This window comes from Perca flavescens, chromosome 6, assembly GCF_004354835.1.
Source record: "Perca flavescens isolate YP-PL-M2 chromosome 6, PFLA_1.0, whole genome shotgun sequence".
NCBI lineage: Eukaryota > Metazoa > Chordata > Actinopteri > Perciformes > Percidae > Perca > Perca flavescens.
In genome coordinates this window covers 987,609-1,004,063 of record NC_041336.1, presented here as the reverse complement: position 1 = coordinate 1,004,063, position 16,455 = coordinate 987,609, and the positions used below count along the sequence as shown (strand labels likewise).

General features: G+C 41.9%; 1 protein-coding gene and 1 long non-coding RNA gene across 2 annotated transcripts in view; one reads left to right on the top strand and one right to left on the bottom strand.

Moving 5' to 3' along the window:
* Window positions 1-13,834, top strand: part of LOC114556727 (complement C3) — a 57,034-nt gene extending 43,200 nt beyond the window's left edge. Inside the window, exons 21-29 of the mRNA XM_028579761.1 lie at window positions 726-865; window positions 2,531-2,743; window positions 7,504-7,567; window positions 7,652-7,741; window positions 12,276-12,482; window positions 12,785-12,860; window positions 12,999-13,158; window positions 13,293-13,440; window positions 13,824-13,834. Coding sequence (XP_028435562.1) covers window positions 726-865; window positions 2,531-2,743; window positions 7,504-7,567; window positions 7,652-7,741; window positions 12,276-12,482; window positions 12,785-12,860; window positions 12,999-13,158; window positions 13,293-13,440; window positions 13,824-13,834 — 1,109 coding nt within the window. The remainder of the gene's footprint in view (window positions 1-725; window positions 866-2,530; window positions 2,744-7,503; window positions 7,568-7,651; window positions 7,742-12,275; window positions 12,483-12,784; window positions 12,861-12,998; window positions 13,159-13,292; window positions 13,441-13,823) is intronic.
* A 228-nt stretch (window positions 13,835-14,062) lies between these two features.
* Window positions 14,063-15,093, bottom strand: LOC114556598 (uncharacterized). The gene is made up of 5 exons (XR_003692707.1): window positions 15,010-15,093; window positions 14,697-14,760; window positions 14,488-14,582; window positions 14,269-14,392; window positions 14,063-14,152 (listed from the first exon to the last, which is right to left on the bottom strand). It is a non-coding gene; the product is annotated as an uncharacterized LOC114556598 (long non-coding RNA).
* Window positions 15,094-16,455: the final 1,362 nt, after the last annotated feature.

Here is a 16,455-nt window from a genome sequence, read left to right as displayed (position 1 = left end):
AAAAGAGACTTCATATACAGTATTAGGGGACCACTAAGGCCTATATAAAGAGACATCAGATACAGTATTAGGGGACCACTAAGGCCTATATAAAAGAGACTTCAGATAAAAGAGACTTCATAGACATCCTGTCTACCAGCAAGTGTGTTGTTTTTCTGGGTCAAAATTTGAAACTAAACTTTTTCTTCAACATTTTGGTTGTCTTTTTCGAACACTTTTGGCACTTTTTTCGATGTTTTTGACGTTTTTTTCAACGTTCTTGTATAATTATTTTTTTTCTAATGTCATAAAATTTAATACAACACCCAAATTCAATGAAAGTAGTGAACTGATAATTTACTTTACTAGTTGTATAGAACCATTCAGGTTTTTCTTTTTTTTTTTAAACAATTTGGCTGAAAAGACAAACAAATTTGTGATGTAGAAACTTTTTGAAAATGGGTCAATTTTTTACTTGACGACAACAGGAGGGTTAACGGTTCTGTACTTGACATTCAAAACATTAATATGGCACCAAAATACAAAAAACAAAATATTAGCTACTGTATGTAAAGATATGGAGAAGTAATGGCCTGAGCTATGATTCACGTCATACTCCCTTTGTGTGTTGTAATCCAAACTTCTCTGTTCTTTGTTTTGATAGCTGGTCCAGCCAGGAGTGCATGTTAGTGCATTTGGCTGTGAAAAAACACAAGTCATTTTTTTGTATACCTCTCATTTTATAGGAATCTGTGTTGGCGAGCCGTTAGAGGTCGTTGTCCAGAAGCCATTCTTCATTGATCTCAGGCTGCCGTACTCTGCTGTCCGTGGAGAGCAGCTGGAAATTAAGGCAATCCTCCACAACTACACCCCCGATCCTATCACCGTAAGTCCATGTTACTCTGCTCTGATGTTTCAGGTCAGAACCAATGAGACTATGATATTTTATTAGGAGTAGGGTCAGGTATTGTTTGGGTTTTTTCCAATACCAATGCCAAAACGATACAAAACAGTTTTAAAACGGTGCCTGAATTGAAATATATATAATAAATGACAGTTGGTGACATTACAGAACTTGTTTATTGCTAAGGCCATATGGTCAAAATTAAATGATTGATTAAAAATGTAATAACAATAACTTATAACAATGACCTTTTTCACCAGTAAATTGCTGGTAAACGACAAAAACAATCACCAGATGGGAAAAGGCTATTTTACAATAGCTGAATGCACCACGAGGCTGGTGAGGCGAATTTCAAGAGTTTCAAGTTTTTCCCCCGTCGGCAGCTACAGACTGTTACATCCCGGGGCTGGAATCCTCTATAACAGGGGTGTTCAACGTTTTTAAGCCAAAAACCCCTTAACTGAAAGAGAAGGGGAGCAGGGACCCCCTACTACATTTATTGTATAAAATGAAGTTGCTTAATAAACTGGGCCTATGATAACGTGTAGGGCGGCCTTAAGCCTTTATACATACCATTTTTGCATAGAATACTATGCTATTAAAAATAGACTAATAAGTGTTGGCATTATTTAATAAAACATGTTTTATTGTTAAACATGGGGCAAAAATAGCCTTAGTGGCTACCTTACCTAAAGGCCAGTAAGCAGTGGGGATTTATATTTGCTAAAATTATGTTGGATTCATGATAAGACTTTTTACTTTTTGAAAAAACTTACAATAATTTGGATGCCCGGACCCCTGTTGAAGATCCCTGCTCTACAGGGAAATACAGTCACACTTTACACTACGTAACGTTAGCTGTCACCATTTTAACCATTGAGTTTAATCCAGCTGCAGCGATGCTTCTGAAAAAAAGAAAAGAAAAAGTCAGGCACCAAAATGGGGCCCCAAAACTTTCATACTTCTTCAGTCCCGTTACTAACGTTTACGTCGGAACCAGTGCCCTATTGGCACTGCATTTCGGTACGCAATCCTAATTAGGAGACTGCAAAAAAAGGGCAAAAACAACAGACAATATTTACAGACAATGTGTAGCAAAAGAGAAAAGGATTGTAATCCTTTCTCTAGTCTTGGGAAACCTTATTCTAATTATACAGTGTGCCTTTCCATTATTCGGTAGGAAACCATGTAAAGCATTACATTTCCTAGGGATGCATCATAGCAGGGTTTCCAGCAACGTATTTGTATGCGCAATTTGAAATATCGCAATATTTAGAGACACTGGGCGACTGAACAGGCTGGTAAAGAAAGCTGGCTCTGTTGGCATTGAGCTGGAGTCGCTCACAGCAAGGAAGGTATCAATAAGTTGAGGGGGGTCATGCTTTTTTTTCAAAATTGTTTTGGAGGGTCATAGAAAAATTATTACTGGCGAGGGGAGGGTCATGTCTATTTTGACTGAAGGTCCCAAAACTCCTCCGGTGGCCCCATAAATAAATAACATTCTCTTACAGAGTATTTTTTACAGTGTGGTATTAGTACTTTTACTTAAGTGAAGGATCTGAATACTTCTTCAAGCGCTAAATTGAACTGATGATTATGATCCTTATTATGCACTACAAATACTTCAGTCTTTGTCTCGTTTTCAAGGTGCGTGTGGATCTGATGGAAGAGGAGCATGTGTGCAGTTCAGCCTCTAAACGTAGAAGGTATCGCCAGGAGGTCAACATGGGGGGCGAAACTACACGAGCTGTACCCTTCATCATTATTCCCATGAAAGAAGGGAAGTTTAACATTGAGATCAAAGCAGCTGTTAAAGCTTCTTCGCTAAATGATGGAATCATAAAGAAGCTGCTGGTGGTGGTAAGTAGGGTTGGGTATGGTTTTAGTTTTTTCCGATACCGGTGCTGAAATGATACTTTTAAAACGGTGTCTGAACCGATGTTTTTTGGATCCTCTACAGTGAAATACAGCCACCCTTTACACTGTTTAACTGTCAGCATTTTAACTGTGTTTACTCCAGCTGCTAGCTAACGGTAGGCTAACGTTAAGTGCTGTCAGGTGAAGTGTTAACTAGCCTCACATGCAGCGATGCTCCTGTTGCCTCTAACGTCCGTTTTCAGAGCATCAGAGAGCAGCGCAGGCATTTCAGTGGCACCGAAATGAGGCCAATTTTGCAACACGACTGAAGCGTGACATACATCCATGGCCGATGCTCCACGCCCCTGACCAGCAGCTGATTGGACGAACGCGTCACGTGGGTCTGGCTGCTTCTGAATTTCAAAACGACCATCACGGCGGCTCGTTGAGAATACAATCTCATATTTTATGAAAATAATTCACTGAAACGTGTTTCTGAAAACATTTTAAGAGAGAAATAGGCCATGCAGTTGCTGAATCTGTCTTTATTTCAGATCAACAAAGGTCAGCTTAAAAGATTTTCGTCTACTTCTATTGGATAGTCGCGTCACGTTCGACGAATTCATTTATATAAAGATGGGCATCGGTCAGCTTTTTTGACGCGCAGCATTTTTTCAAATGCAGCGCCGCCTTCCCGGAATGCTGTGCGGGCGCATTGAAGTCGCTTGACATTACAGTGCCTAACAGTGTCTAACAGTGCCTAGCAGTGCCTAACAGTGTCTAACAGTGCCTAGCAGTGCCTAACAGTGTCTAACAGTGCCTAACAGTGTCTAGCAGTGCCTAGCAGTGCCTAACAGTGTCTAGCAGTGCCTAGCAGTGCCTAACAGTGTCTAGCAGTGCCTAACAGTGTCTAGCAGTGCCTAGCAGTGCCTAACAGTGTCTAGCAGTGCCTAACAGTGCCTAACAGTGTCTAGCAGTGCCTAACAGTGCCTAACAGTGCCTAACAGTGTCTAGCAGTGCCTAGCAGTGCCTAACAGTGTCTAGCAGTGCCTAACAGTGCCTAGCAGTGCCTAACAGTGCCTAACAGTGCCTAGCAGTGCCTAACAGTACCTAACAGTGCCTAGCAGTGCCTAACAGTGCCTAACAGTGCCTAACAGTGCCTAGCAGTGCCTAACAGTGCCTAACAGTGTCTAGCAGTGCCTAACAGTGCCTAACAGTGCCCAGCAGTGCCCTAACAGTGCCCTAACAGTGCCCTAGCAGTGCCTAACAGTGCCTAACAGTGCCTAACAGTGTCTAGCAGTGCCTAACAGTGCCTAACAGTGCCTAGCAGTGCCTAGCAGTGCCTAACAGTGTCTAACAGTGCCTAACAGTGCCTAGCAGTGCCTAGCAGTGCCTAGCAGTGCCTAACAGTGTCTAGCAGTGCCTAGCAGTGCCTAACAGTGTCTAGCAGTGCCTAGCAGTGCCTAACAGTGTCTAGCAGTGCCTAACAGTGTCTAGCAGTGCCTAGCAGTGCCTAACAGTGTCTAGCAGTGCCTAACAGTGCCTAACAGTGTCTAGCAGTGCCTAACAGTGCCTAACAGTGCCTAACAGTGTCTAGCAGTGCCTAGCAGTGCCTAGCAGTGCCTAACAGTGTCTAGCAGTGCCTAACAGTGCCTAGCAGTGCCTAACAGTGCCTAACAGTGCCTAGCAGTGCCTAACAGTACCTAACAGTGCCTAGCAGTGCCTAACAGTGCCTAACAGTGCCTAACAGTGCCTAGCAGTGCCTAACAGTGCCTAACAGTGTCTAGCAGTGCCTAACAGTGCCTAACAGTGCCTAGCAGTGCCTAACAGTGCCTAACAGTGCCTAACAGTGTCTAGCAGTGCCTAACAGTGCCTAACAGTGCCTAGCAGTGCCTAGCAGTGCCTAACAGTGTCTAGCAGTGCCTAACAGTGTCTAGCAGTGCCTAGCAGTGCCTAACAGTGTCTAACAGTGCCTAACAGTGTCTAGCAGTGCCTAGCAGTGCCTAACAGTGTCTAGCAGTGCCTATCAGTGCCTAACAGTGTCTAACAGTGCCTAACAGTGTCTAGCAGTGCCTAGCAGTGCCTAACAGTGTCTAGCAGTGCCTAACAGTGCCTAGCAGTGCCTAACAGTGCCTAACAGTGTCTAGCAGTGCCTAACAGTGCCTAACAGTGCCTAACAGTGTCTAGCAGTGCCTAGCAGTGCCTAACAGTGTCTAGCAGTGCCTAACAGTGCCTAACAGTGCCTAACAGTGCCTAGCAGTGCCTAACAGTGCCTAACAGTGTCTAGCAGTGCCTAACAGTGCCTAACAGTGCCTAACAGTGTCTAACAGTGTCTAGCAGTGCCTAACAGTGTCTAACAGTGCCTAACAGTGCCTAACAGTGTCTAACAGTGTCTAACAGTGCCTAACAGTTCCTAACAGTGTCTAGCAGTGCCTAACAGTGCCTAACAGTGTCTAACAGTGCCTAACAGTGCCTAACAGTGTCTAGCAGTGCCTAACAGTGTCTAACAGTGTCTAGCAGTGCCTAACAGTGCCTAACGTGCCTAACATTGTCTAGCAGTGTCTAACAGTGCCTAACAGTGTCTAGCAGTGCCTAACAGTGCCTAACAGTGTCTAACAGTGTCTAGCAGTGCCTAACAGTGTCTAACAGTGTCTAGCAGTGCCTAACAGTGCCTAACAGTGCCTAACAGTGTCTAGCAGTGCCTAACAGTGCCTAACAGTGTCTAACAGTGTCTAGCAGTGCCTAACAGTGCCTAACAGTGCCTAACAGTGTCTAGCAGTGCCTAACAGTGTCTAACAGTGTCTAGCAGTGCCTAACAGTGCCTAACAGTGTCTAACAGTGTCTAACAGTGCCTAACAGTGTCTAGCAGTGCCTAACAGTGCCTAACAGTGTCTAGCAGTGCCTAGCAGTGCCTAACAGTGTCTAGCAGTGCCTAACAGTGTCTAACAGTGTCTAGCAGTGCCTAACAGTGCCTAGCAGTGCCTAACAATGTCTAACAGTTTCTAGTAGTGCCTAACAGTGCCTAGCAGTGCCTAACAGTGCCTAACAGTGCCCAGTACAACCGCAGTCTGACCTAATCACATTCATACCTGGAAGCTGTCCACTAGGGCTGGGACAATTTGATGCGTCGACACAAATAATTTGCGTTGACGCATCACTAAATTAAATAAATAAATAAAACTTGCGTGCAAATTCATTAATGTAATGCGGAAATAATGTAATGCGGAACTACTGTTAGATACACGGGTTCTAGGGACACCTGATCTGTAGCCCCGCCTTAGCTCTGAATCTAGCCGAGCTCATGGCCGAGCTCCTCGGCCTCATGCTCCCACTACATGCAGTTTTTTGTAAGGTCGATCAACGGTCCAGTGAAAGGATGATTATGGCAAGTGGTGGCGACCCACAAGAGTTCCCCGCCAGGCTCTTTAAGATCGCAAGTTTGGCAAAACTTTGAGACTGTACGGCTGCAGTCTGGAGCCTTCCTTGTCATGCCTTCTTGTCTCATTCCGTCCCCGCATCGAAAACTTCGGTTTTCGGGTCAGTTCCAGTAGTAGGCTACAGGTGAGAGAGTGGTGGATAAGACGAGGACTGTCAGGTCCAGTAGTAGGCTACAGGTGAGAGAGTGGTGGATAAGACGAGGACTGTCAGGTCCAGTAGTAGACTACAGGTGAGAGAGTGGTGGATAAGACGAGGACTGTCAGGTCCAGTAGTAGACTACAGGTGAGAGAGTGGTGGATAAGACGAGGACTGTCAGGTCCAGTAGTAGACTACAGGTGAGAGAGTGGGGGATAAGACGAGGACTGTGTGTCGGCGTTGTCCAGCAGTTGTTGGGTATGTGAGTGGAAATACATCTAATATGCTAACGCATATCCGATGCCATCACCCAGATGTAGCAATCACTGGAACGAGACAAAACACCAGTCCAACTTCTTCTCCCTAGAGTGCTTAACCAGCCTTTAGATACAAATAATTAAAGTTAAATTAAACGGAGAAGAGCTTGGATGTTAAACAAGAGCTTATTAATTATTTTACCTACTGTTTAAAAAAGCAAATACAGGTTAATCTCTCATACAGGTTATTCTTTTTGCACTTTTATTTTGTATTCCTTCTGAAAGTGATTGTATTTGGTGGTTGGATTGATAGCCTACAGCTGGCTTCAGGTTGCACTACTAATTCATATTACTTGAACAGTGCAGTGTTAAACTATTTTAATAAATAGAGATTTGAACCTTATTGAAATTTGTTTTGTGTAAATTGTTAATAATTGAGCAATGGTAAAATGATCGCTAATTGCAAAATTAATCGTTAGATTAATCATTTAAAAAAATTATGGTTTGGGACAGCCCTACTGCCCAGTACAACCACAGTCTGATCTGCTGGCCACTGAGCAGCTCCACTGGAGCTGTTGGAGGTTAAGGGCCTTGCTCAAGGGCACCTCAGTGGTGGTAATGAGGGAGACAAGGGAAATCTGGGAGACAAGCACTGCTTGACCCAGATTTTATCCTGCCTGTCTGGGGATTGAACTAGCGACCTCCCAGTCCTACGCTCGCTTCTCTAACCTTTAGGCCCAATAAGGTTTAGTTTGATAAAGATGTAAACTGTATAAGTGTTTTCAAAATGAACTGTAAATAACAACGAAGGAATATTTTAATCAAATTAACGCCATTATTGTATGTTATTGCACACCAGCAGATATAGCAGCAGATATAGATTTCTCCAATAGTTGTAATTTCTAATGTTTGTCCTCACTGTTATTTTTCCAGCCTGAAGGCGTACTGGTTAAATCTTCTCAGATTATAATTCTAGACCCCACTACTAAAGGTGTAGGTGAGTTAAATATTACATTATGTGTTAATTACGTATTATTATATTTTCACCATTTGCCAACTTGTCCACTGATTCTCCCTTTAGGTGGTAAACAAGAAGTAACTCTCAACAGTCGAATTCCTGAAAAAGATTTGGTCCGAAACGCACCTACTAGCACACAGATCTCAGTGACAGGTCAGATATGATGTCATATTTCGGTATTTTATGGCATACAGTGCCTGTACAATGAACTCTGTGTAGGTGCTAATTGGTACTGTATTGTTCTTAATGTTGTTACAGTTTTTTACAATCACTTTGCCACTAATTTCAGAACCTTGATGTCATTTTTCAAAACTCTAGACACAAAACTCAAAACGATCATCACTTGTAACACTGGCTGTCCAATGTTCAAAACATTGCATTGTACATTCATATTTTTTATTTCTTTAAAGAAATCTTGCACTTGCACAATCATTGGTTAATAAAACAAATTTATGGTGAAATACCATTGAAACGTTACTTTAGATCACACACACACAAGCTACCCATATTTCACTGGGTCATCGTTTGTACAATCATTAAATATTGTAGTACAAAATAGGTGAGACATGTTTCATTATGGTACTAGATGTAAATATATCCCTGTAAAAGTACTGCAGTAGTAGAGAGAATACTAGAGACCAATGTGGTACGAGTATATATATATATAATCGTTGCAAATGAGAATTTTCTCTCAATCGACTTACCTGGATAAATAAATGTTAAATATATAATGTGACGACCTGTCACATTCACCCACTTCCACATTCATAGTATATATCTCAATCATCAGTAGCGAGTTCCAAGGGCCTGCATGCATATGGTGCAGTACTTTCAATACTGTAAATAGTCTGAAATCTGGTACATGGTAGCATAGAAACTGTGTCTGGTAAACAGTAATACATTACATAAAGAATGATGATGAAATATTACATCCACAGATAATGTAGTCTGATTGGTTCATGCTCCACGCTAACTGGTGAAAATGAATCTCGTTATCTTGAAAATGTCATGATCTAAACATGGAATATTACAGTTTTTTACAATCACTTTGCTACTAATTTCAGAACCTTGATGTCATTTTTCAAAACTCTAGACAAAACTCAAAACGGTCATCACTTGTAACCCAGATTGTTCAAAACATTGCATTGTGCATTCATATCTTTAAATAAATCTTGCACTTGCACAATCACAGGTTCAAAAAACTAATTGATTGTGAAATACCATTGAAACGTTACTTTAGATCAGCCACACACAAGCTACCCATAGTTTCACTGGGTCATCGTTCGTACATCATTAAATATTGTAATACAAAGTAGGTGATACATGTTTCATTATGGTACTACATACTATATATATAGGGTAGGTATATAGGTAAAGGGGTAAAAACAGTAAATATATATATATATATATATATATATATATATATATATATATATATATATAAAGAAGGATGATGAAATATTACATCCAGGGCCTGAAGTTAACTTTGTTGGCCACCAGCTACTGTGGCAGGTGGATTTTGAAATCCACCTGCCACAGTGGTTTTTTACCAGCCAAAATCTTTTTGTGCCTAAAATAAAGGTGAATGACTTAGAAAGTGCATAAGAATGGTTCTTGAACTTGTACAGAATACACATCGAGTTATTAACCAACTTAACCAATCTCATTTATGACTAGACCTACATAATGACTTACAACTGTATCTGACATTTATTTTAAAAGGTTTTTTACATCAAGAATTTATAATTCTATTTATCACAATACCATCACAGTGAAAATATTTATATGTGGTTAAGTGGATACATGCTGTGAATACGAGGTTATTGCTGTATCATTTGAATAAATCCTCCAAATACATGTGCTTCATGAGTCATGACAGCAGAGGGAGAGGAAAGGGAGGTCACATATTTGGAGGTAAAAAAAAAACGGACTATGTGTGCAAAGGCCTTAAGAAGGGGAAAAACATTTTTGGAAGTGAAGCAATGATTAATAATACATTTTAAATTACAAACCGTAAGCTATATGAACCTGGATTTGTATTTGCAGATCACAGCCTGAGTGGAAGTAAGACAGTTGTCGACATCAGCCACTGTCAAACATGACTGCTGCAGTGTCACTGACAGGTTGCCAAGATGAGTTAAGGTGTCATGCAGGAAGCAGCAAAACTTCAGAGTGGCTCCATCTGTTGCCCACTTGCAGAATCCTTGTGCCTGGCTCCGATGACTGGCATTGCCCCCTTCAGTGTCTGGTGATTTGGTCTTTAGAACACAAAAACAAAATTCATTAGACTGAAAGTGAACTGCATTTGGTGGATTAAAACTCAAACTGTTGACAAAGATAAATAGCACTTGTACAATACTACCTATTAACTATCACTATACCTGCTCAAGGTGGTGAACATTTTATACCCCTTAAGGAAATGGTCCAGGGCTCTCAAAAGGTGAGAGACCCACCTTGTACCTGGTGGGCATCAGGGGTTTTCATTCATTCCCAGCACTGAGAAACTCTTCTTTAATGTGGCTCTGTTCAATGGGCTTCTGTGATAGAAGGTGAACAGGCCGGTCAAGAGATCCTCAACTTTTCTACACCGATTGTTGGTTTTCATTACATCTTTAAAAACCAATTTTAAGCGGTGTGCCATACAGTGGACTCCTAGAATGTAGGGCTTCTCTCCACGAAGCCGACTGACCACGCCTGTCTTGGATCCTGTCATTACTGCGGCTCCTTCTGTTGCACAAGCAACTAGTTTCTCCTTCCATTCATCCTCACTGCCACTGACTGCAGACATCATGGAGCATATGGCGTCTGTTACATGTTCAGCATCTGCCTTTTCTAGTGCCTGGATCCCCACAAACTGCACCTTGACTTTTCCTGCTCTGCTCGATCTGACGTAGAGTAACTCCTCTTCTATTACACTGCTGCCTGTGGATCCATCAACCATTATGGAGATAAACTTGGAGGCAGATATCTCCACTTCCACCTTCTTCCTTTCAACTTCTGCTATCGAGTGCATGAAGACTGGGGCCTGGTTTGCATTTCTGTAGGTCTTCCCTACAGCTAACCCTTTCTGTTCATCCACCCTAAAAATACGAATGACAATTCAGTTAGCTTGATCACACACACGTAGGCTACCACTAATACACTGTACCGTTCACACACACATGCACAGCTAAGTTGTAACGATAACAGAGCAGTCATTGCACTGTGCTGTACTTTAGTTATCTACTAACGTTAAAGCAGGTTGATACTTACTCGCACATCCACACGTAGTCGGAGAAGGGTCTCATTTTATTTCCGAGTGCGTAAACGTTCCTAAAAAGGAGCTTCATCCTCTCCAACTGCGCTGTTTTCATTGACGTCAGTGCCATGACCGCAGCTGTCTGCTCTGGGGGAGCAGTCTTCCCCACTTTACAGCTGAGTGTGTGTAAGTGGCTTTTTGAGGACTCGTGGTCCTTAATTGCCTCTAACTTTAAGTTTTTTGTCCCTCTTACAAATGGGTTTGACCTCGCTTTCTCCGAGCCATACATACGACAATCCCGACAGTGCATCTCCTCTGTTGTGACGTCGTACACCAACCAGTCGCGAACCTTGCCATCCCTTTCCACTTTCCACTTAGTATTAAAACGTATTTTTTATTTTTGGAATCATCCTCCTCATCCCCTTTTTGTTGCTCTACAGCCAGCGGCCTCTTCACGCCAGCTATATGCCGCCACATCTTGTTTCGAACGTCCAAGAAAATGGCGGGGCCTGCTTAACAAAAACAATAGGCTACGTGATTCTTCTTCTTCTTTATGGTTTATTGGCGGTTGACAATCCAACGTAAAGGTGCATTAGGCTACGTGATTGGTCAACAACACAACATTTGCTCAGTGTTGTGTTTTCTGTCTTATTAGGTACCCGCCAACGTGGCAGGTAAATTGACAGTTTCACCCGCCAATCACAAAAGTTACCCGCATTTGGCGGGTGCCAATTGCGGGTGCATTAAGAGTAATGCAACAGTTACTTATCATTTTGAGTAGTTGTATGAATTGATAGTTAGATGATTGTAATGAAATGAATAGACAATCATCTGAAATGTAATGTGTGAATTGCTTTTTGAAATAGTAGTACTTTGATGTTGTGTCATATTGAACAGGTGATCTTTGTTAAATGAACAAATGATCTTTTGTTTATGTGTTTTCTATCCAAGCAATTGAAAAAAATGTATTTTGATCACTGGTTGTGAGTTTTGTGTCTAGAGTTTTGAAAAATGACGTCAAGGTTCTGAAATTAGTGCCAACGTGATTGTAAAAAACTGTATTAGTGATATGACCAAGTCTACTGGTTGCATAAATATTCCCAATAAATATTTAGTTTTTGTGTGTGTGTGTGTATGTGTGTGTGTGTGTGTGTGTGTGTGTGTCTGTGAATGTGTATGTGTATGTGTGTGTGTGTGTGTGTGTGTGTGTGTGTGAATGTGTATGTGTGTGTCTGTGTGTGTGTGTGGTTGTGTGTGTCTGTGTGTGTGTGTGTGTGTGTGTGTGTGTGTGTGTGTGTGTGTGTGTGTGTGTGTGTGTGTGTGTGTGTGTGTGTGTGTGTGTGGTGTGTGTGTCTGTGTATGTGTGTGTGTGTGTGTGTGTGTGTGTGTGTGTGTGTGTCTGTGTGTGTGTGTGTGTGTGTGTGTGTGTGTGTGTGTGTGTGTGTACAGGGAGAGAACAAGTTTCTACGCTGGTGGAGAACGCCGTTAGTGGGGACTCTATGGGTACTCTGATCCGCCAGCCGTGGGGGTGTGGAGAACAAAACATTGCTAAGATGACCCTACCAGTCATTGCAGCCACATATTTGGACAAAACCAGCCAGTGGGAAACTGTGGGCTTTCATAAACGTAACGAAGCCCTCCAACACATCAAGACCGGTGGGCTCAAAGATGTATTAATTTGCACAGATACCACAAATCTTAATAGTTGGTTGATTCCCCTCTGTTTGGAAGTTTGTGATTGGTAGACTTGGTATCAAAAAGGCAGTGTGGTAGACAGTAATGCATACCCTCCCTGCCCCACATATACAAGCTAGGGACACTGAGAATTAATAGTCTCAAAGCAATGTCTTAATCAAGATTGTCAGCACAAACAAAAACCTATGCCAAATATGCTATAATCACAGAGAAAAAATGTAACAAAACTTCTCAAACTGGTTGTGTGTGCTGTTTGTGTCCAGGCTACCAGAATGAGCTTTACTACCGTAAAAAAGATGGGTCTTTTGCTGTTTGGTGGTGGAGCAAGAGCAGCACCTGGTGAGGCATCCAAACATCCATGATACATAATTGTTTACACATTCTCCTCTAACTTAGATCCTGACAATGTGACAATGGTGTATTACATCTGCATGTACATGAAACTAAAGTATTACACATACTCCTCTCCTCTCTAAGGCTGACAGCGTATGTTGCCAAGGTGTTTGCCATGGCTGACAATCTGGTGGTAGTAAAAAGAGAGCACATCTGTGAAGCCATCAAGTTTCTGATTCTCAACGCACAGCAACCTGATGGCTTGTTTAGAGAAGTTGGATGGGTTTACCATGGACAGATGACTGTGCGTAAACTGATTTCATTGACATCTAATCTTAATCTTGGTGCTACAAAAACAGCTGATCGAGATTAATACAATTACATATATTAATATAAAAAAAAGTGTGTATGTGTGTGTGTGTATTTTTGTGTGTGTAGGGTGATGTGAGAGATTCAGATGCCTCCATGACGGCCTTCTGCCTCATTGCCATGCAGGAGTCTCGCACACAATGTGCTGCCATTGTTAACGTGAGTACTTCATCTGCAAACAATGGTTCACTGCATGAAAAGTGGGATTTCCGTCCCCGTAAATGCCTAAAAACGCCCGGAAATCCCACTAATTTTCTGCAGTTATCGACAATTTACAGGCTGCGAACGTCACGTTCGTCTGTGCCACATATTGTCGGAAACGAACCATGACGTATGTGGAGAGCCCCCGCGGAGGTGTTAATGGATCTAATTAGAATATGAATAGGAGCCTGGCCAGAGAACGTCTGGCCTGGCTGGAATTTCCTCACTCACTATTGGATGAAACCACAAAAATCTCTCGTGATTGGTTGACAGGTCTGTCACGGGTTAGGCTATTGGTCAACCTGGGCCATTATTATTATTATAATAAAATATAAAATATTTATGTATTATATATTTATTTAATATATGCTATGTTGTATATTCATGTATTCATGTCAGGGTTATCCTAATTAAAATAATTTGCCAGGAACGTGCTGTTTATTCAAAGATAGAGCTTTATTGACACAAAACAGAAGCGCAATCAGAAAAAAACTATATACAAAGCATCGGAGACACACAGCACACACAACAAATATCCCACACTCACGAGAAGCAGCACCGTCAACCCCTAGCCCACGGCCGGCTCGGAGCTGTAGGTAACCGGCAGCATTCGGTCTGATCCGGTCCATGTAGCAGACGTCTGTGGTGTGTTGTCCTGTAGGTTTATGTGGCGCACTTCCAAATGTCACCTCAGGTGCAGCCAGCTCACTCTGTCTCGCTTCCAGCAGCTGTAAAATCAATCAATAAAGACAATCAGTACTGCACGATATACTGCTTACAGATACAACACATCTATGAATGCACCTGAAAAATATTCACATTGACCAAACGGATCTAATCTTACCCTCTTTTCTTCTCGATCGATCGACTCCGAGCTGAACTCTTCACAGCTTCAGCCCGCGATGCCACATCTGGTTGTTTCTAGCTGAAGCTCCTGTGTGCTGTCTGGTAATATGTCTTACAGGCAGCTGGAAAACAATTAAATGAGAGTGGTATGAATAAAAAAAAACATAAGTTACAGTAAAATTAAACAAGGAAAGATGAAAAAGTAAAAAATACTTACACACAGTGGCGTCATTATCAGCGTCATGTAAATCTGGACTTGCAGACAGCTCCGAGCAAATATAGGTCACGGCCTCGTTATGAGGCGAGGTTAGTCTGTAGAAGAAAAAAAAAACTACGGTCAAGATCGGTATCTATTAACGTATCTATGTCCTTATACAGAATAATTAATGAAATTCATTCAATGAAAGCATATTCTTTAAATCTTACCCTTGCTCCGGTTCGTAGCGCCTGCTACAGTTTGTCTCTGAGTTGTGAAGACGGCGACTGCTTTCTGTAAATTAAAAAAAAACAAAAAATACACTTTTATAAAACAACATCACCCGCTCAGCTCTGCCTCAATAATGAATCGCGCTGAAAGCAGCCACAGCTCTGTGCTGCTCGCGTTTAAACTTGGTGAGGTTTAAAACATTACTGCCAAGTCTAAGTAGCCTGTTTAACATCCAAAGACAGTCACTGTACGATCAAGAGTTAATAAACAGTACAGACTAGCTCGCCGTTTCATTAATAATCATATACTTACGTTGTCTTCTTCTTCTCTGTGAGCGCATCTTTGGAGCCCCGGAGGAGACATGGAGGAGAGAAAAAAACCGCTCCAAACGTCTCGAACAACTCCTGTGTGTTTCAAGTGAAGTTTGACAGAGTGTACAGACAACTCTTTTACCATTTGGCCTGAAATATTCCCATATTTCGGAAGCTTTTGCTCTAACTCTCGGAGTCATCTCCTGCAATCTCCCGCCGCTATTTTCAAATGGAAGCAGTGAGGCGGGGGTAGGAGGCGGGGCAGAATGATAGAGAGAGACAAAGAGGGGCAGATTAACCAGCAGGGCGCGAACCGTGCACACACTGGGGTGGAGGTGAATTACAGTGAGTTATAATGGATTACTGGGAGAGCTTAATAATAGGACAATTGAAGTCTGGATTATGAGGCCATTTAAGCAGAGCCAACAGCTTCATATGCCATGGACATGTGAATATGGTGCTGAATTTGCCAGTATTTTAAGAAGATAAATGGTTGGGACCTTTCATGCAATGACACAGCTTTATGTGAAGCCCAGTGTTCTGGTGTCAGCAGAACGACTTCTCTTAGAAAACTGTACAGTGGAGCCTCTGTCTCCATTCCACCAGACAATGTTGGATGAGGAAGACCAAAGACTGTAGTCATGTCACTATGCTCAGTGGTTGAGACTGTGAATGAATCATGGAATGCACATTTTACCTTTGTGGAAAAGCCTGATTAAAACTAATTGTTGAAATAAATTATTTTGTGTATCTTTTTTTTTTTTTACATCTAATTAGTCATTACTAATGACATACACAGTAATTAATCTAACATACTTTCATCAAATAAATCTACTAAAGAGTCTACAATTAGGCTATACTGAATCTGATCTATTTTAATACCTTTTAGAAAAATGTCACCTGAGGTAAAACTCCCCCTGCTACCCTGATTTGCATTTGTATAGCTCACAGCATTTTCATTTACATGTGAAAGTCTCCCCTAGAATTAGAGGGAAGGGGGGGTAATGGGGGGACAACTGCCAAGCAAGGCCCACGTCAATTTCCGACAATTCACAGCAGTTTTCGGTGTTGCCTGTAAATTGCCGTATACAGCCGTAAACCTGAAGTTCCACGACAATCTACAGTGCCGCATACTGACGAAAATCCCACTTTTCATGCAGTGGTTTCTCTTTTATCTCACCTCTTTCATTTCATTTACAGACTCAACACTACTCCCTCTCACAATTTTGCTAAAAGGATTCTTTTGACAAATTGAAAATGGAGACATATTTGCTAATTAGGGGTCCAAGCCCGAGTCTGGAAGAACCGGCGTTAGCAGAGCTACGCCGTTCGCACAGCAGGGCTGGGGAAATGAGGCCTTGTGTGAAATGCGCTTAATGAGGCCTCGTTTTTTGCGGTAATGTGATTGTTGACATGTCGAAGCGAGGCATCAAAATATCTTACTGCC